Source organism: Octodon degus, unplaced genomic scaffold, assembly GCF_000260255.1.
Source record: "Octodon degus isolate 3935 unplaced genomic scaffold, OctDeg1.0 scaffold00031, whole genome shotgun sequence".
NCBI classification, from domain to species: domain Eukaryota; kingdom Metazoa; phylum Chordata; class Mammalia; order Rodentia; family Octodontidae; genus Octodon; species Octodon degus.
The window spans coordinates 6,777,247-6,798,357 of record NW_004524607.1 but is presented as its reverse complement, the minus strand read 5'-3'; the positions used below and the strand labels follow the sequence as shown (position 1 = coordinate 6,798,357).

General features: G+C 41.4%; 1 protein-coding gene and 1 pseudogene across 1 annotated transcript in view; both read right to left on the bottom strand.

Annotated features, from left to right (window-relative positions):
- Positions 1-21,111, bottom strand: part of Vps41 (VPS41, HOPS complex subunit) — a 183,426-nt gene that overhangs the window by 1,542 nt on the left and 160,773 nt on the right. The window contains exons 24-28 of the mRNA XM_023713367.1: positions 18,926-18,980; positions 13,330-13,470; positions 10,035-10,171; positions 1,495-1,594; positions 1,377-1,421 (exon numbers count right to left, since the gene is read on the bottom strand). Of these exons, the coding sequence (XP_023569135.1) occupies positions 1,377-1,421; positions 1,495-1,594; positions 10,035-10,171; positions 13,330-13,470; positions 18,926-18,980 (478 nt within the window). The remainder of the gene's footprint in view (positions 1-1,376; positions 1,422-1,494; positions 1,595-10,034; positions 10,172-13,329; positions 13,471-18,925; positions 18,981-21,111) is intronic.
- On the bottom strand, positions 15,752-16,652 carry LOC105741994 (annotated as a pseudogene).

Genomic DNA, 21,111 nt, shown 5'->3' with positions numbered 1-21,111 from the left:
ACGTCCACCGCTGAGGGCGGGCGGCCAAGTGCGAAGCAGGCACCGTACTCTGGCTGTCTTGAGTCTTGGCTTGCTTACCTGGCCTCTGCATCAGCCACCAAAACCATACACGGGGGCAATTCTATAGCAAACGTAGCCACATGTACTTTAAGAGGTAATCACTGCGTATGATGGGCCTCCCCAAATAACACACACATTGTCTTCAAAACCACATACAGCTTGTGGCTTCACAGAAATGCTGGTTTTCGTGGACCCAATGCCACAGCCAGATCTGGGTCAGAATCCCAGCGTGGGGCTTGTGTGTCACGGATGCCTGCTTGTGGGTCCTCATCTCTGGCCCAGGGCAGCCAGCTTGTTTCTGTGCCAGTCCCCTGAGCAGAGATCTCACTGCATGCGTGGTCTCTGTGGGGTCCCTTCCTGCTGACACCCTGCCCACACTGCCAGGAAAGCTGCTGCTTTGCTTAGTCACTGCAGGTTTTAACGGATGCATGTACAAAGCCAAACTTGCTTCTTCTAGGAGTCACTTCACGCTGCCCGCCTGTGCAGTGATCCCTTCCTGCTAGGGGAATATGAGGCCCGCCAGGTGTTCAGTGCTCAATTTGTACTCAAAAACCAAAGCAATGCAAAAACACTCACAAAACATTTTGAGTACCTCACCACGCTGCTTGGCATCTGCTTTCATATTGTGACTTCCCTTTCTCACATCAGAATAAACCTTAGTTAAGAGGCTCGCTATTACACATGCAGACAGACACATTTAGTAAGAAATACACATAAACTGAAGCTTGTGTCGCTTTCTGAAAGGGTCAGGGTTCCAATCAGTTGAGATGTTAAGTCTTAAGGTTTTTTTTTTTTTTTTTTTTTGAGTATTAGGTTTCCATGGAGATGGGAAGAGGGGAGATCCAGGTGCCTTCTGGCCACATCAAAGAAAAAGAGTAAGGGGCCACCCATAAAGTGTTTTCCTAGATACACACAGTCCTACCACCCCAAATTAAACATGGGGGTGCTAAGTTCCCCTGGCTTTGTTCTACTCTGGGTTGGTATTCTCAAAAGAGGGCTCTCAGCCAGCACCTTTAGTTCCCTGGGAGTTTGTTAGAAATGAGTGTTCCGGAGCCCCCCAGGCCCACAGCCCCTGTGCCTGGAGAGGCCACAAACCCCAGAGATGGACACCTCTACTTTGCACAGAGTGGCACCAGCACAAACAGAATAGAGGCAAAGGCAAAGAGACAAAGGAAATAATCCTTAGCCCAGATTCCCTAGCAAGGACAGAGGTGGAAATAATCCCTCACCTGAAGGTTAGCAATTAGTCAGTTTCAGAATTTTACTCCCACCCACTACTGATACATATCTTGGGCAACTTCCCTCCAACTTCTCACCTGTGGGGAGGATGGGGGACAGGCAGGACTCACAGATGTTCTCCTCTGTAAGAGAAGACACTGGAGTTAGAAGTGGCTTTGTTCCCTCAGCATGGCCCCAGGGGGTGGTCCTACCCACCATCAACCAGAACGCCTTTCATTTGAGTTCGGTGCATCTTCTTCAGTAAAGACAAGGAGTCGGCGACAAGGATCTTCTTGCAGCCTTCCCGCAGCAGAATCTAGTGCACACATTTGAAGAGAAAAGCCATCCTGAACAAGCTAGACCTTGGGAGGAAGGGCTGCTTACTGGTGCCTCAGAAAGTCCTTGTGCTCGAAATCCTCCTGCTTTCCTGCCCTTGTCACCCTCCTCCGCCTCCCCCGAAGCCTTAGAGGACAGACGTGGGCAGCCACAAGCCACTTATTACCCTTCACATCTTTTCTATTTTTCACATGATGACACAGTGGCTCTGTAGCCCTTGTAAGAACATCGTGACTAAGGCACTGTGTGCAAACAACCTCGATGAATGAGCAGCACGTGACCTTTAGTGGTTATGGGTTACAGCAAGTGCCCCTGTCGAGTGGGCAAGTGACATCAGTCTCTAATGCCAAACCTACAGGTGTCTTACTGGTAGAGGTTTAAATTCATGTTACTGGAGAAAGGGAGCTAAGGGAGTGGCCAGGCGTGGTCCTCTACGCCTGTTACCTCCAATGGCCTGTGTTCCCCTAAGTCCCCAAGAGCCTCTATGTGTAAAAAGACTGTATGCATATACTCCATGAAGGCCACGCTTAGGAAAGGAGAAGTGACGGTCAGATTACAGTTCTGCTCCAGCTGTCTGTAGTTGTGATGAGCAGGACAGGACTCCATGCGAGAACTCCTCCATGAGCAGACTGCCTGAAGTGTTACAACTTCACTAGCAACAGGTTTCTTGCTATTTGTAGTGGCACTGGTAATTGAACCCCGTGCCCTCACACTGAGCTATATCCCAGCCCTTTCATATAACTTTTTTGAGACAGGGTCTTGCTAAACTGCCCAGGTTGGGGTCAAATGTGTGACTCCCCTGCTTGAACCTCTCATACTGCTCAGATTACAGGCACGCACCACCACACCCAGATGAAGCTGGATTGGATTCATTTTAAAGACATTAAAGTTTAACAGACATCATTAAAGTATAAATTTTACAGAAATTTATAAGCAAGCATATGTATTTGCTCAGCTTCCAACACCCACATAACAAGCTTAAAAAGCAGTGTCAGTCACAGCATCTCTGGTATTTCATAAAGAACCAACCCTGACCCTTGGAGGTGCACGACTAACAGGAAGAAGGCTCAGCCAGCAGTCTAGGTAAAGCCTGCAAACTAAAGGACAGGCACAAAACCTGAAAACTAGGCAGGAGCCTTTGTCCAGCAGGACAACACCTTCTGAACAGGCACAGTTGGGTGCCTGCAGAGGGTGGAAGTAAAAGTTCACAAATACAGCTGACTTTGTTGCTTCCTCCTTCCTTTGATCCCATTCCAAAGCTCCCAATCAGAAATATAGAAAAACATTTTTAGACATGACAATAGGAGGGCGCATCAAAAAATTAGGACACTGGTAGAGAAGTCATCTATCCCATAACATCCGCAATGACTGAGAGCCCTGATGGTGGCAGGGAGACAACTGTACGAGATCCCATGTGGCCTCGCACAGGATCTGTACGCACAGGATCTGCACGTGGCAAAGTGTGACGCTGATGACCGGGCCCCGGTAACCCTGCAGCAACTCTAGATGACATGACTTCCCCCTAAGCCCTCGTATTTTGTTTCATCTGAAAGCCTTTCCTAGGAAGCCTGCAAGTCAACAGCGCGGCAGCCGGCTTTGCTCCTTTCTCATTTTCACAGCCCTGAGTTCCGCTGCCTTCTGTCTCTCAAGGTCACCTTAGGCCCTTCCCAGCGGTGGGCTGTCTGTCACCTCCCTGTCTCCTTCCAATCTCCACAAGGCTGACATTCATTAAGCATCGGGAGCCCATGCACTCTATGATGAAGCTTCGTGGACCATCGCTTGTCGGGCTCTGAGTAACACCCTTGCCATGGTTTGTATCTGGTTGCTCCCCTCCCGCAGAGCTGGGCTTTTGAAAGGTGACTGGATTTGGGTGCTTATAGCTGACGTGCAGTGAGGAGGTGGGGTCTGGTCAGAAGAGGGGGCTACTGCAGGTGTGGCCCGGAAGGGTTTATCTCCCTCCAGGGCTCCTTTCACCTTCTCCTTCCTGTCCACCTGTGTCACCTAACAACTCTGAGCAGGTCAAACTGAAATCATTTAAAAGGAAAAAAAAAAAAATCTAATTCAGGTGCTCAGACCACTGAGCTATCTTACTGAACTTAGCTATTTCTCTTCTGGGTATTTTTCCAAAAGAACTGAAAACATCATACCACAGTGTCATATACGCAACCAAGTTTATAGCAGCACAACTTGTCATAATCAAATCTATGCACATCCCCTGAGGAATGGATAAAAAAGATTTTTTTTTTATACAATGGAGTATTACTCAGCTATGAAGACAGACTGGAGGCCTTTATAGGTAAATGGATGCAACTAGAGGCCATACTCAAATCAGAGCCACATGTGTAAATATCTTACTCTCTCCCTAGCGTAAGAACCTGAAAGAATAAAATAAAATCTGAAAGGAGTAATAGATACAGTGAAATGGAAAGAAACTGAACATAAGGAATGAGCAATAAAGATGACGGAAAGGGAAAAGAGACAGGAAAAAGAAGTGCGGGGGAAAGTCATGCCAGTATATATTTGGGACAGCTGAGGTGATGACAGTGCTCATTTCCATCAGTTTTTTGAAAGTAGTAATTAATGTTTAAAATCCTCATGTTGACTAACTCTATACGCTGTTATCTGTAGTCTGAGCAACTACAGGAAGATAGCAAAGTGCAATACAAAAACCACAGGTGAATACCTCTCATCTTGTTCTATTAAATGTGTACCATTTCTAATGTCTTATCAACTAATATTCTCTTTAAAATAAATTTAAAAAATAAAGTGAAAAGGATAAAAAATTAAAGTTTATTGAAAGTAAGCATTAATGTTTAATTATTTGACCAATTTTGCATACTTATTATTGGTTCATCTAAATAACAGATTTGACAATGAAAATCCATAATATAACAACCATTGTTCAATTTTTGTTATTGTTTTGAAACAATCTGTACTGTCACTTGTTACTTTTTTTTGTATTTTAGGGCCGGGGAGATGGCTCAGTGGAATATGTGCTTCCCTGGCAAGCGCAAGGGCCTGAGTTCAATCCCCAGTTCCGTGAAAAAAACAAAAAACAAAAAACAAAAAAAACAAGAAGTAAACTTTTTAGTATAGGGTCTACAATCTACAGGGTCTCACTATATAGACTGCACTTGTAGAGATCTGCCTGTGTTCAGCTTCCCAAGAGCTACAATTATAGGTGCGCGTCACCACACCCAGTCTCAATGACCATCTCAGTGCACCCCGGGAGTGGGGCCAGCACAGTATGCTGGAGATCAAACCCCGGCCGCTGTGTCTGTTTAAGCAGGTGTTTTAATCTGCTGTGCTGTTTAGCTGGCTGTTATTTTGTTTTTGTCTTTGTTTCTGCTATTTGTTTTTACTCTTTAAAATAATTTTTTTAAAGTAAAATTAAAAAAAAATCCAATTCACCTTCAAAGTTCATTTTAGTGATCTGTAAGTTTAAAACTATCTTGTAGGGGGGTAAAAAGTGAAAAGTAGGTGCTGTGCCACAGAGCTCTATATCCCCAGCCCTTGTCTCCGGGTTTCAGAGACTTGAGAAACACGAAGCATGGGGACTGTAGAACAGGTCAGCACGGGAAACAACTGGAAGGGATGGAGCCATCTGCACTTGGTGTGGGAAGGCCCGGGGGTGCCGACCACTACACTCTCCCCTTCCAGCAGGCTGCAGCTCTCAGCGGGCCATTGCCAAGTGCCAGCCTGTCTGCTCGCCCTGCCCCTTCTGGAGCAAGCTGAGACATGTTTGCCACCCCCCCAGAAGTCACCCATAAAGAGACACCCCAAAATGTGTCCTAATCAGCAGATCTCTTTGCAAGGATCCTTGTGGCTGTGAGGGGCAACACAGTCCTGGAGCGGAAAGCCAGAAGACTCGGCCAAGGACAGGGCTCAAACCTAGACCATCATCACCCTAGATCGCAGGTCATTTCTTCTTTCTGATTTAGGGAGGTGACAGCTCCTAGGTAACTATTAGGTAAGGCACTCAAAGGAGAATGTTTAAAACAGGTGCTCAGGGAAAAAACTTCTCTAACAACAGAAAAGGATATAAATGCTATGTAAGATAAGTGTTTACTTTATAAAAAGTATTTAAAATAGAAAATGTAAATATATAAAAAAATAGAAAAAACTAATCAAACAAGTAACTTGGAAACCGGTCAGGTTATTAGAAAAACAAAAATATTTCTATATATATACTACTGGAATAATTTTATATCAAAGCAGTTATTTGTCTTGAAGTCAAACTTATAAACATCTTAAGTGTATAAAGTAACACAAGTTATTTTCTTAATGATTTCACGAACTTTTACAAATCTGTTGACTAATTACATTCATAAGGTAAGAAGGCTTAATAATAACTTCAACACTGGCACTGTGGTGAATATTCATTTCCTTCCACTATGTCAGAGGATTTTAATATGTATAATGAGGCCGTATTTTCACTAAAGAGAGCTGTTGTGGAACTAAAACTAGTTATTCAAGTTTTTCCCAAAAACTTTCTCTCCTCCATCTTTCTCCAATTAACAACTGGCCAAGGAAATGACCCTCCAAAGCATTTTCAGTGTTCAGATATATATAAATGCTGTGTATTCAATTGGCAAATTTCCCTGGTTGATTTCCAATGCATATCAGTCAAAAAATGGTGCCACGAAGCATTTCTCTAACGTCTGACCTGGATCCCTACTTACTGAATAGTTGTTAATACCCACTAGGGTTGCTGCTGGCCTCAAAATTCCTACCAAACTGAGAATGAGAGGGAGTATAATTTTTTTTTGTGTTGAGTGAGAACATGAAAAAATCAACTAGTTTTATGAAGCAAAGACTAAACAGAATCAAAGAGAAATACTACAAACCTTTGGAAACTGCAAAGGCTCTATGGAGAGATACAAGCTATTCTTACAATGATGCCTAATCGGTTACCTAATAGCCAGTAATGAAAAAGAGTGCCTTCCCAGGAGAAAAAAAAATTCTACTCCTTATCATCAGGAAGTCAACTAGTAACAAATACTGGAGGGCTTATGGGGATAAAGGAACCCTCTCCACCACTAGTGGCGGTGTACCTTGGTACAACCACTGTGGAGGTCAGTGTGGATTCCTCAAAAACTAGGACAGGAGGTCCCACTCAACTCAGCTCTTCCGCTCTGGGGTATTTTTCCACAAGAACTAAATACATCACACCCCAGCAATATACATACACCCATGTTTATAGCAGCACAGTGTGTCATAGCCAAGTCTTGCAAACAACCCAAATGCCCACCAACTGAGGAATGGATAAAAAAGATGTGGCATTTTTGTACAATGGCATATTACTCAGCTATAAAGACAGATAAACCTGAGGCTTTTATAGGTAAGTGGATGCAACTAGAGAACATACTCATAAGTGAAATAAATCAGACTCGCATGCTTAGTGTAAGAACCCGAAAGTAAATAATCCAAAAGGTACAACAGATACTGTGAAAAGAAAAGAAACTGTTCAAAGGGAAAGAACAACTAGGATGAGGGAAAGGAGAAAAGAAAGAAGGAAAAATAAATAAATATGTATATACACAGGATCACATCGGTAATTGTACTGCTTATTTTTGCTGGTCTATTGTAAAGGACAGTTAATGCTTAAATTTTTGTTTTTCTTTTCTTTTTAATTTTGCATGCTTATATCTGATAATCTGAACAACTTGAAGACAACAATATGTAACATAACCATTGGTGAATTCCTATCATTTTGCTTAATGAAATTGTGTCTTGTTTTTAATGTTTTCTACTATTTTTTATTCTCTAAAAAATTTAAAGAAATATGTCACCCATGAAAAGGAAGCACCCTGAAATTTCTGAAACAACCTGCCTAGCACACCACTTCTCTCTGCAGCCTTGGCCAAGGCGGCTGAGCCCCAGTGGGGACAGGAGTGGCTGTTTCCAAGGCTCTGCCACCTCCCCTCTGGGTCCTTTCTTTCTTGGAGAAGCCGCTCTCTCCCTTGCTGGAGGATTTACACACAGCAAGGGCTTTCTGGCTGCCCGGCTACCTAATTTTCAGCCTCTTTAACATACTGCCCACTGCATGCTTACACAGCACGCCAGGCTCTCAGTACACTGTAGACCATGATTAAGAGGATAAAGTACTGATTTAGCACTGTTTGAATGGATTTTCACATTGCATTCGCTCTGCATCTAATAATTTTGTTTTCATGCCCAGCCAACTCAGAGCCATGCCCATTTATTCAAAACTAATGAAGGAACAGCGAGGCTGTCATTTCATGAGTGTGCATCTTGGGAGCACGGGCCCTGGAAGGAGGATTACAGGTAGCTTCCCAGGTGACAGAAAGGCAACTTTCATCCTAGGGGCCATGCGCTGTGCATAACCAATTTGGACTCCAAGCTTCTGGCATCTGCAGGCACACCCACGGAGGTCAGGGCCAGCGAGGCCCAGATCACACCCAGCTCATTCTTGTGCAGAGGCAGAGGAGGCCAGGATACTCAACCCGCTTTCACCATTCCAAGCCTTGGCGGTGGTGGCTTCCCAGCCTGATCCCTGCTCTGCATGCCTAAGGCTCCCCACAGACACCTCTGCAATCCATCCTGCCCATCAGCCTGTCCTTTCCATTCTCATTCTCCCTCCCACCACTTCCTGGGTCATCTCTGAACCCCTAGAGCAGCTGGAAGTGGCATGTGGACCTCACCACGTTTTCTGCCCAGCACTGCTCTGCCTCACCTGAATGCCAGTTTCTCCCCACCCTGACCCACTCCCTGGTAAGCACTCTCAAATGAGGCCTCCTGAGTGCTCACATCCGCACCTGCAGGAAAACCCCCTCCTAGGAAGCTGGGTAGCTTCCGGCCCCGTGGACCGCAAGGGCCACACTGAAGGTCATGAGACTCTAGTCCTCATGGAGGACTCCGTAAAGGCTGTGGCCTCAGTGTCCTGACTAATTTACTCCAAGGACTGTTCCTTTCATCCCACTTTTCAGAAAAGGTTATAAACTTTATTAGTGCATATTAATGCTACAGGATGATGGGATTTACTTTGGGAAGATGGCACATGCCATTTACATATCAGGCAATTTCAACCTCCTAACCTCTCTTTCCCTAAATTTTATCTTCTGGTTTCCTGTCTTTCCTCCTCCATTTTAATTATTATTTTTTTTTATGGGGGGAGGGGTTCTCTTGTAAGTGAAAATATTTGATAATATTTAATTTAGAGTTTGATATTTAAGTTTCTGACTAATTTTCCTGAACATATGGCTTCTAGTTCCACACATTTTCCTACATATGACAGGATTTTATTTTTCTTTATGCCTGAGTAATAGTCCATCGTGAATATACTAGAACACCCACTCTGACACTGGCAATTTTCATATTAACAGCATATTACATATTACACTTCCTGTCTCAACCTCTAGTCCCTATGGCTCTGCCATTGCTTTACACTTCTGTTCTCCACACCGCTGATCTTTCTTAATTTTCTTCTCCTTTCCTTCTGGTCTGACCATAGATGTTACCCTGAGTTAAGCACGTGGCCCTTGACTCTACACACTTCACTGACTACTTGCCAAGAAAATTCTTACACAGTGGCCCTCTTAAAACCTTAGCCTCTGGCTGCGAGGTCATTTTGTTTCTAGAAAAGCAATTTCAACCATCATGACAAAAACTAATTTTCAAGTGAATCAGCCTGAATTTTAATGCAGCATGTTTTGAACAGTTTCAAGCTCTATGGAAATTACCTGCACCCTTAACAACAGAAATTGTTTAAATCCTTTTAAGGGAAAGGTTAGGATACTTTGTAATTTGCTATGTGAGAGTAATGGGTTGTATTTTTCTTATCGCAAATGCTGAATTAAGGGAATACTGAAGTACTGTTCTAGCAGAACAGGTAAAGTGGAAGGAATCCTTTATCATGTTTCACACAATGGGTTACTGAAGGGCACAAACAGAAAGTATTAAATTATTTGAAAAACTATTCTCCTTAAAGACATCTGGGTAGCGGCCTCATAATTCCCACACCCTCAATGCCACACTGCCTGTCCCACGCTGAGGTCAGAACGAGGCTTTCTCCACACACCAGTATGTGGGGATGCTTAGCACTCAGTACTCCTAAAGGGGTAACATTTCTAGTTTTGTTTTCTTTAATGAATGGAAGTGGGGATTGAACATAGGGCCTTACCACTGAGCTATGTCCCCAGACATGTTTTCACTTTAGGCATGGGCTTACTACCTAAGCTGGGCTTGAACCTGGGACTTTTCCACCTTAACCTTCTAGAGTGTTTGTATTACCTATGTGTACCGGCCACCAAGCCCAACTCTAGTTTCTTGAATAGCTTTCCAAATATGTGGGCCTAAGTAAAACATGTCAAATTGAAAGGGTCTAATAATAAAAGTCTTAGATTTATCCAGAAATGAGTCATGCAGGTCAGGCATGCTTCTTCATCCAAGATACTTACCTGCAAATTGTAGTCTTGCAGAATTTTTACCAATGAATCTCTCAGATTGGGAATCTCCATTCCCTCCTTAATTCGGTGAATCAGGAGAATTGGGTCAACATGTGTGCCGATGTTGTTTAACAAGCCAGTGATAAATGCTACAAAACACAGCAGAAGACAGCTGATGCATAAGCAACATCATGATATATTTGATTTGTAACTAATGTGCACATAATACTCTTTACCAGAAATAACTTAAAAAAAATGTTAACACCTTTAAGTTTGCTTTTCTAAACTCTCAAGAATCAAGTTTTCTCAAGATATAAAGGAAAGCGGTCCCATATAGAACTTGAGTTGGAAGACATGAGCCTGGTCTCAAAATGGAGGGCCATGATCCAAAGGAACCACAGCAGTTGAGGAAACTGTTTATTGGTGGTCTGAGTTTTCAAACTACCAATGGTAGTTTAAGACAACATTTTGAGAAATGGGGCACACTCCCAGACTGTGCGGTGAATGAGAGATCCTCAAGCAAAACGCTACTCTTGTGCTGAAGAGGTGGATGCAGTAATGTGTGCTTGGCCGCACAAAGTTATGGGCGTGTAGAGGAAGCAGAGAGCTGTTTCTAGAAAGGATTCAGTAAAGCTTGGTGCCCATCAAACAGTGAAGACAATTTTTGTTGGTGGTATTAAAGAAGATACAGGAGAATAGAATTTGAGCACCTACTTTGAAAAATATGGCAAGATTGAAACCACAGAAGTTATGGAAGACAGGCAGAGTGGGGAAAAAGAGAGGATTTGCTTTTGTAAGTTTTGATGATCACGACACAGTTGATAAAATTGTTATTCAGTAATACCATACTATTAACGGGCATAATTGTGAAGTGAAAAAGGCCCGTTCTAAACAAGAGATGCAGTCTGCTGGATCAGAAAGAGGCCTTGGAGATGGATCTGGCAACTTTATGGATTGCGGACGAAACTTTGGAGGTAGTGGAGGGAATTTTGGCCATGGTAGAAACTTTGGTGGAAGAGGAGGTTACGGTGGTACAGGAGGTGGCAGCAGAGGCAGTTATATAGGAGCTGATGGCATATATAATGGGATTGGAGGTGATGGTAGAAACTATGGTGGTGGTCCTGGTTACAGTAGTAGAAGAGGGTATGGTGGTGCACCAGGATATGGAAACCAAGGTGAGGGATACGGTGGTGGTGGAGGAGGATATGATGGTTACAATGAAGGAGGAAATTTTGATGGTGGTAACTACGGTGGTGGTGGGAACTGTAATAATTTTGGAAATTATAGTGGACAACAGCAGTCAAATTATGGACCCATGAAAGGGGGCAGTTTTGGTGGAAGAAGCTCTGGAAGTCCCAATGGTGGTGGTTATGGATCTGGTGGTAGAAGTGGTGGATATGGTAGCAGAAGGTTTTATGAAACAACAGAAAAGGGCTACAGTTCTTAGCAGGAGAGAGAGCAAGGAGTTGTCAGGAAAGCTGCAGGTTACTTTGAGACAGTTGCATCAAATGCATTAGAGGAACTGTAAGAATCTGCCACAGAAGGAATGATGATGCACAGTCAGAAAAGTTACTGCAGCTTAAACAGGAAACCCTTCTGGTTCAGGACTGCCATAGCCAGTTCACAAAAAGTGCAGCTACTGATTAATGCAATGTAGCGTACATTAGATGTACATTCCTGAGGTCTTTTATCTTTCTTTTCACTGCATCAGGTATACTGCCCTGTAAATTGTAGTAGTGGTACCAGGAATAAAAAATTAAGGAATTTTTAACTTTAGAAAAAAAAGGTATACATATAAAAAAAGCTAAATGAGAACGGTTTAAAGACAGGCAAACAGTTGGACATGGTGGTGCATGCCTATAATCCCAACACTTGGGAGGCTGAGGCAGGAGGATCACCATGAGTTCTAGGCCGGCCTGAAATCCATTGTGAAACCCTGTCTCAAAAAGACAAAACAAAAACAAAAAAAGACAAACAAATGATAATGTTCCTTCAAAACAGTTTGTACAGTCAATAGGAAACAACTGAGCCAGTCAAATAGCTCAGCGGATTAAAGTGCCTGTAAGCAGGTACAGGGGTCAGGGGTTCGATCCTTGGGCCTGCTGTGCCAGTCACGCCCCCCAGGCTGTGCTGAGATGGTGATGGAGACCAGGAGTGGTGGTATGCACCTGTAATCCCGGCACTTGGGAGGCTGTAAAGAGGCGGATCACTATGAGTCCAATCTAGTAGTGAGACCCTGAACACCCTGTAGACCTTTCCCTAAAATTAAATTAAAAAAAAAATCTAATATTTACTGGGAACTTCCTGTGGTTCATCTATTATTATACTCTTCTCTCTAATACTTTGCAAGGTAGAACTGTTACGTGTCCCCACTGTGCAGATAAGGGAAAGGAGATATTTGATTTGCCAGAATCACAAAGCTAGCATGCAATGATCCCACATTCAAAACCAGGCCATAAGGGCCGGAGAGATAGCTCAGCAGTATAAGTGCCTGCCCAGCAAGAGCAAGGTCTTGAGTTTGATCCGCAGTACCAAAAAAAAAAAAAAGTGAAAACCTGGCCATACTGGTATGTCCACTGTGGGTTCTGAATGTGCTCACTTGGTCTATTAAGAGTCTTAAACTACTACTTTATCACACTGAATTACATTCCATGTATTTCATAAGATTATGTCACTGCAGCCAATTTCAGATGAAGGTACCTGAACATTATTGAAGCCCTTCTACCAAGGGGAGGGAAAGGAGACTGTATATCACTATTGCTAGCCTGTTAATCATTACTTAGTCTTCAAAAGAGGCCCTGGGTTACTGCTGGGTAACTGCTTTTGCTTCAAAAACTATAGCTCAGTGCATACAGTAGACCAAAAGGCCAACAAATACTAACTCCTGGGCTACACTGATGAAATGGGACAAGAAAGAGAGAGTAAAGGCTGTACTGTGCTCAGATAACCTTCCATAAAGGGACTGGTAAGGTCTACATAATTTCAAAATAAATGCGCTGGTTCACTAATGAAAAACCAACCCAACACAGATGACATGTACTTGATGTGGATGTAATTTGCTCATGGGGCACAGCTAATAAAACTGCATACCAACTTTCTGTGTCACACCCAGTAGGGCACCATGAGGAGACACCAGCCCTTTCTGCACAAGAGGGTGTCGGGAATCCTTACCACATGCCTGGCTGGTTTTTACTGCAGGTACTTCATTCTATTTTTGACTCAGTATCACCTGAGATGAATCTTACTCTACATGTAACTGGCTATATGGAGAGAAAACACTACAATCACAGGTGGCTCCTCTGCTTACGTGGTTTGTCAATGGAATATAAAATGAGGTCTTCCCAGAGTTCTCCATCATCTTGCTCCTTGGCAAATTCAATGGCTTTATCCACATCATGCAATTCTTCCATGATCATCTTCAGGGCGCTTCGGCTGTTGCCCATCCGGCCTAGGTGGGGGAGGAAGTGAGAAAGGCATCATTTATTTAAAAAATAAATAGCTGAGAATCTCTTGTAAGCCACTAATGCAGTTTAGAAGCTAAGTCAAAAGTGCATTTTGGGGTTGGGGAGATAGCTCAGTGGTCTAAGCTCTTGCCTGGTAAGGGCAAGGACCCAGGTTCAGTCACCAGCACCATGTGCTGTGCCCGCAGGCACACTGTGCTGGCCACTGAAAACAGGCGTGGTGGCACTTGCTTATAGTCCCAGCACTGGGGAGGCTAAAAACAGAAGGATCACTATGAGTCTGATGGACGCGGTGAGATCCTGTAGACCCTGTACTAAATACTAAAAAAACAAAAGAATCCCTGGGATCCTATGAAGGATGTTCTACTACTGCTACCACTTTATACAAGAGTTAGGGAAATATTAGTCCCTTGCCATGCACAACCCTAAAGCTACTCAGAGGGAGAGCTGGTCTTTGAGTCCAGGTGTGCTGGATTCTGCCTTCCCTCTCACACCCATGTTGCCTCTGCATAGTGGCATCTTCAAATTGGTACAGTTAAGACTTTTAGAGGCTGAGGAAGTTACTGTGCCTCTCTAAGGTGGCTTTGCATGTTGTTACTCTCATACAACTGCAGACTCAATTATCAGTGGCAGCCCCCACCTCTTATGCCAAGGTCATGGGAAAGCCTTGCAATACCCTTCACGAGAGCAATTATTTACCACCTACGCTTCTGATAGCTAGTTATCTTTACACTCTTAGCTCACTGATCTACTGGCATTTCAAACCTTTAAATAATTTCCACAAGCTTCTGCATCATTCATGCTTTAGAAATCCTGCTATGGGCTGCTACCTTACCCCTGGTTCCTACCCACACAGAGGCAGGGAAAGGATCTTGAATCCTTCTTACTGTGGGCTACCACTCCACTCTAATTTTTTTTTTTTTGGAATGTCATCATTTTAAATTTTAATAAAATAGATTTCATATTACATACAGTAAGCCATCCACTGATTATTGATAAAATTTTTAGAAATAATTTCTATAAAAAGTTTGGTATTTGGGAATTTATTATAACGTAACTTCTACAGGTATAGATTCTCATCACCCTATTCTTTTAATTTTGTGAAACTTTAAAAATACCGAAAAGTACAAAAAATAAGACATGATATCCTTATACCACAATGCAGAATTAGTGAGTTTCTTCATATATTTACTTGCAGAGAAATGGATACTTATATACAAAGATGAAGCCCCTCCCACCCCACCCCACACTCACTCCCATCCCTTCTCCATTCTTCACAGGCCACCATCAGGAGTTTGGTCTGTATCCTTCTAATTGATTTCAAAAACATTTACATATCTATGTGTAACCATTAGCAATATAAAGTACTGAACTTCAGGCAAATGTTTAAAATTCAAATTTACAAAGTCACTGTACTATATATATACCATTCTCCAACTTTTTTCCATCTCAACTTTTTAGGTATTTCCATGAACATGTGGCTTTCATCTGCTGCATTTTTATAGATGCGTAGTATTCCATCATAAGAACTTTACATTCTTGTTTTAGATGGATATTTGAATTCTAATATTTAGCTTCTACAAATTGAGCCACAGAGAAACTCCTACTATTTTCTGAGTATAAGCATTAAGCATGTATTTTTTGTTACAAGAAATGCTTTTCTACTCCCAAAATCAAAACCATTTTTTGTACACTAGCTTGTAATAATGCTGTCTTCATTCGATGAGTTTTACTTTTCTGTATAATCCATGACCCATTCTTAGATAACAATTACCACCAAATAATTTTTAAAAAACTATTTCCTCTTCTCCTAATGCCATCTCTTTCACATTCCAAATTCAAATAAATGCAAGGTCTTTATAGAATCTCTCCTGCTTTGCTGACTCACTATCACAAAGGCTTATTACTTGCATATGATCATATGTTTTTGTTTCCTTTGTAACACTTGTAACTTTTCTTATACTGGCAAAGATCGCCAGATTTATGCTGAGTATAGTAACAATCCTTTATTTTCCGCTCCCAATTTCAGGGAAATGCATCTAAAGTCAGTGTTACTTTTGATGTAGTTTTTTAATTTTTTTTGTTTGAGCAGTCTTTTTATCATACAAATGTCTTTTTCTTCAGTATGAACTATTGGTGTCCTCTAAAGTCTTAGCATTTGTTTAAAAGTTCATCTCACTCAGGATGCTCCACTTCAAAATATTTCTGTTACACGCGAGATACCAATTCCTGGTGCGTGTTTTCCCATTCTGAAGCTATTCACAGGTCTTAATGAGTATAGATTTTCTGATGTCTAACGTGGTGTGACTTCTGGCTGAAAGCTTTTCCACATTCACTACATTGATAAGGCTTCTTACCTGTGTGTATTCTCAAATGTAGGCCTAGAGTTGAGAACTGTAAGAAAGCTTTCCCACATTCATTACAACCGTAGGGCTTTTCATGTGCACTGTGAGAGAAGAACTCTGAGAGAAGGCTTTTCCACAAACATTGCATTCATAAGGTTTATCACCTGAATGAATCCTCACATGTACAATAAGTGATGTTCATGGAGAAAAGGCTTTTCCACATTCATTACTTTCATAGGGGTTCTCTCTAGTGTGAATGTTTTGATGCTTTATGAGGTACTTCTTCTGGTCAAAAGCTGTTCCACATTCATTACATTTAAAGGGTTTCTCTCCAATATGAATTTTCTCATGCTCAGTAAGATTTGATTTGCCACTAAAGGTTTTCCCACACTGTTTACATATGAAGGGTTTCTCTCTGGTGTGAGTTCTCTGGTGTCTGATGAGGTTTGACTTCTGAATGAAAGCTTTCCCACAATCTTTGCACTCAAAAGGTTTCTCTCCAGTGTGAATTTTCTGATGGGTAAGGAAGTTCTCTTTCTGGCTGAAGGATTTTCCACAATCATTACATTCAAAAAGATTTTTCCCAGTATGGGTGTTCTGATGTTTAATGACATACTGCTTTTGGATAAGGCTTTCCCACATTCATTACATTCAAAAGGTTTCTCTCTAGTATGAAAATGTTCGTGTTCACTGAGACTGAATTTGTGGCTGAAGATTTTCCTACATACCTTACAGGCAAAGGGGGCTCCCCCACTATAATTTCTCTGCTGACTGAGGTGTGACATTGGAATGGAAGCCTTCCCACATTCACAAGGTTGCTCACCAGTATAAATTTTCTGATGAATGAGGATTTACTTTTGGCTGAAGATATTTCCACATTTCTTACATTTATAAAACTTCTCTATATGACCCCTCAGATGCAGAACAAGGGATAAAGTTTGAGAGATAATTTTACCACCAGCACCACAAGCAAATCTTTCTCTCTAGTATAAAGTTCTAATATTCAATGAGCATATGCTATTATCTATATTCACTGGTTTCTTTCCAGTATGAATTTTCTGATTCGTCATCTAGCTAATGGCTTTTCAATTATTCCTTAAAAGCAGTGTCTCTTTAGCATGACTTCCATTCAATGAGACATGTGAATAAATGTTCACCCACATTCAGTAAATTCATAGGATTTCTCTCAGGTAAAGAATGCTCTGCTATCAGACAGGGTACAAAAGGATTTCTACATTGACTTACAAGGGGCTATTATCACAAGGAGTAAAATCTGGTAGAGGATTTCCAAATTAATAAAATTGGTGATTCTTTTCTATACAGCTTCCCTCATAATTAAGTCTAAATTATCTTTTGAAATCAAAATTTCAAAAAGGTGTTGCCTTAAGAGAAGTAAGGTCTGTGAGAAAAGAAGGATTTTTCTAGTTTCCTTATAGTCATTTTTTTCTCATCAGTGTTTATTGCAGATGAACGCAACTTGCTTCCCAAGTCTTGATGTCTCCTTATCTGCTTGTTATATTCTCAAGATTATTCTAGCAAGACTCCACTTATTTCTCCACCATCCAGTTTGTCTTCTTCAATGGAAAAATCACATCCAGTTTGGTCCCTTTAAAAGCTACTGCCACTGGGCAATTCCACTTGGAGAAATCTACTTTAGAGATACTCCTCCTACTTTCGTGCCACATGTAACAAGAGGCCGTACCGACCCACGGACAAAGACCAAAATGTCCTACCACTCCACTCTAATAGCAGTCTTGTGAAAAAACAAACAAACAAACAAACAAACAAACCCAAAACAGGACATCCCACTTCATATCCTTTTGGTAGCACTATGTTTTTATTAACAGTGTTATTTTCAGGATGCTATAACTTTTTCAAAATAGTTACTGTTTACATGTATAGGATTTTTAAGTATTTACAAAACCAAACACAGCTATCTTTATAAGTCCTTTGCATATTAAGATGACAAGAAAGTATTCTAGTAGATTATTTCTTTGGGAACAAGAAGTAAATGGATGAACTACTTGAGGCTGTAAATTAGGACCTTCCAAAATATGTTCAAGTGACCAAATGTAGCCATGTAGCCCCAGTAAGAAGGTCCCAGAATTAGAAAGTCCCAGGTCTGTTGTTAAGTGACCATACATTGCATGTGCGTAAGTGGGAAAAGAAGATTTGGAAATTGTTCAAATCAGAGGCCAAATCAGAGGCCAAAGGAGCCAGTGACAGTTGTATAGGAGAAGGTTATGACATGGTACAACCCTAAGGAGAAAGTGACACTGGAGAAACAGCTAACAGAAACTTTCTTCTGTATATCACTAGTATCTGGCTTCCTTATGACACCCTCAGGAAACCCTGCACTGCTCTGATGCACTGTGATGGAATATGAGAGTTCTGTTCCTGCAGTGTCTGGTCCAGACACAAGGACATGTGCCAGGACAGGAACCAGGAGACCAGACAACTGGGGAGTACACTGTGTTAAAATGTGTCCTGCTGAAGATGTGCACGGTGGCACATGCCTGTAATCCCACCACTTTGGAGGCTGAGGAAGGAGGTTCGTCACAAGTTCAAGGCTAACCTGGGCTACATAGTGAGTTCAAGGCCAATTTGAACTGTATAGTAAGACCCTGTCTCTAAAAACCAAAAATTAAAAGTTTCTCTTTAAATTCCATATTTAACTGCCTTTCTTCCATTTATATATGGTGTGAGTTTTGAAAATGAAGATAATTTTCTACCAGTATGATGGGTACTAGAGGCAGGGTACAATTTTTTATTTTTCATTTTTTTGATTATAATTTTTTTAAAAAACTAGTTTTGATCTGCTGTGAAAGGACAGTTTTGTTTCTTGTGTTTATTAAAATTACTAGTATATTCTTTCAACCGTATTTACTCAATAACCCTTCTCCTGTGTGTCATGATTTTTTTCACATATTCATCCTTTTCATGTATTAAATTCTTTCTTTTACATATGAAACTCTTGTACAAAATGGACATCAAATTGTGTTACTTTATTTTGAAACGAACATCAACTCTTACACAATCTGCCTCAGTTGCCTCACCATTCTTTGTGGGAACTGAAATTAAAAATGAAACTACTTACTTAGAAGATAAACTGTCTCTTCCACGAAGTTTCTCTGCTGACAGATTTCCAGAGCCTGCAAATGAAGCAAGGTAAAAATGTTACTGTGAGCTACCAGACAAGCACAAATATTAATGGAATAACTTACAAGTTAGAAAATATTTCCAATGCTTTCCTTTAACAACAAAACCAAACAAAATAGACACATCCCCTTGGCTCTTGTTCATGGCCGCACGCATTCACCTCCCAGAGCTACTGAACCTGTTCACTTTAACTGACAATGCCCTCACAGCAGCGAGGACATTATAGGGTCACATGCAGAAAACCAGATGCTGAAAGGAAGTGCTTTTCCTGCTTTGCTTTCTAGAAGTTCATGTCTCTTTAGTGCCCTCTTTCCCATCAAATGCAGTCATTTGTTCCAAATGTTTCCCTCCATTACTATGTTAGCTCCTGAAAGGAGTGCTGCCCAGAGAAACACTCTCCTGCGCTCAGTAGGGCCATCTGCTCTGCAAACTTAAGCTGTACACATGCAATGAATGAATGAATCTACTGGGAATGGTTCTGTTGTCAGCTCTCAGGGTTTGAGAACTCTATTCACAGACCTTTGAAAAGCAAGAGGGAAAATGTACCTGATCATCATGAAGGATCAAAAGAGATAAGACTAAGAAATGAGCTGAGATGATTGTATTAATAACTGACATCAGTTTTTTTGAAAATAGTAATGTTTAGAATTTTCACTTTAACTCTGCATACTGATATCTGCAATCTAAGCAACTACATCGAGGACAGCAATGTGTGATACAAAAACTATGGTTGAATACCCCTCATCTTGATCTTCTAAATGTGTACTATTTCCAATATCTTATCACATATTATTATATTCTCTTTAAAATAAATTTTTTAAAAAAGCATCAAAGACAAGAAAAAATTAAGGTTTATTGAAAGCAAGCATTAATATTCAATTACTTGTCCAATTAACTATATCTGTTAATCTGAGAACAGATTTGATAAAAATACGTAATATAACAACCATTGTTAATTTGCTATTCTTTTTAAATTTGCTATTCTTGTATTAAAAATCTGTAACATATGTATGTTACCCTGTTTCTGTCTTTGTATCTGCTATTTGTTTTTGCTTTTTATTTTATTCTTCAAAATAAAATAAATTTAACAAAAAAGAACTGAGGACTAGGCCAATGACAGTTTTCTTGTTCATGTGGGAAGAGGACACTGTGTGCTGACAGCTCAGTATTTCTACACAAACGCACCCACATTTACTATGTGCTCTGCGCTAGAGTGTCAGGTTACACAGAAGTACAAAGGTGACAGTAATAATAAAAACAGCGATGATGACAGAGATGTGGAAAACAAGAGGAAGTGTTCAGAGGAGAGCTGGTCACATGTCCCTCCATGATCAGCAGAACCTGAGGGATGACACAGAGCGGGAACTGAACCCACTTCCTCTTATAGGAAGCGCCAGAAGAGAGATGGCATCTGAAGTGGATGCAGTCCCACAGGGACAGAGGACCTCACGCGCCTCTACCGGACTTCCAGGGCCAAACATCTATATGGTGAGCCAGGCTCCACCCTGCATTCCCAGAACACTAGCATCTCCTTACCTCTCCCTCCAACGTGCCTCCAGGCCTGGACTATTTCCCTACTTTTCACCCTGCCAATGACTTCAGATGGAGACAGCAGGGGACCCAACATCGGCTTGATCCTAGGCCTCCCCTCTCTACCTGCCTCCTGCACACAGGGCTTTGACCTCAGCCCTCATCACCCAGCAGCCCATTTAATTTCCCTTCACCGGGACCATGTGCATCTGAGCCCTGTGCTTTGCGTTATGCCTGGCCCACAATAGATGTGCAATTTAAAAAAAAAGTTTTTTTAAAATGAACAGTCAGTAAAAGTTTCAAGTTGCCTATTAAATATTGAGAGCAGTTATTTAAAAACTAGCCAAGGTTGTTTTAAAAACAAGAAGCAAAGGCATAGAAAGAACATCTCGAGTTAATTAGTTTTGTTCAGTGATCTATCTTGGGAAATAACAGCAGGAACTGGTTTTGATGTTTTGATTTTTGACTTAAAATTTTTCTGGAGGCTATATATTTTAAACTAGCTATGGGGCAGGAAAAAAGATGATCACAGATCAGTGTAGCAAAAAAAAAAAAAAAAAAGAAAGAAAGGAAAAGAAAAGAAAAACAAGTATC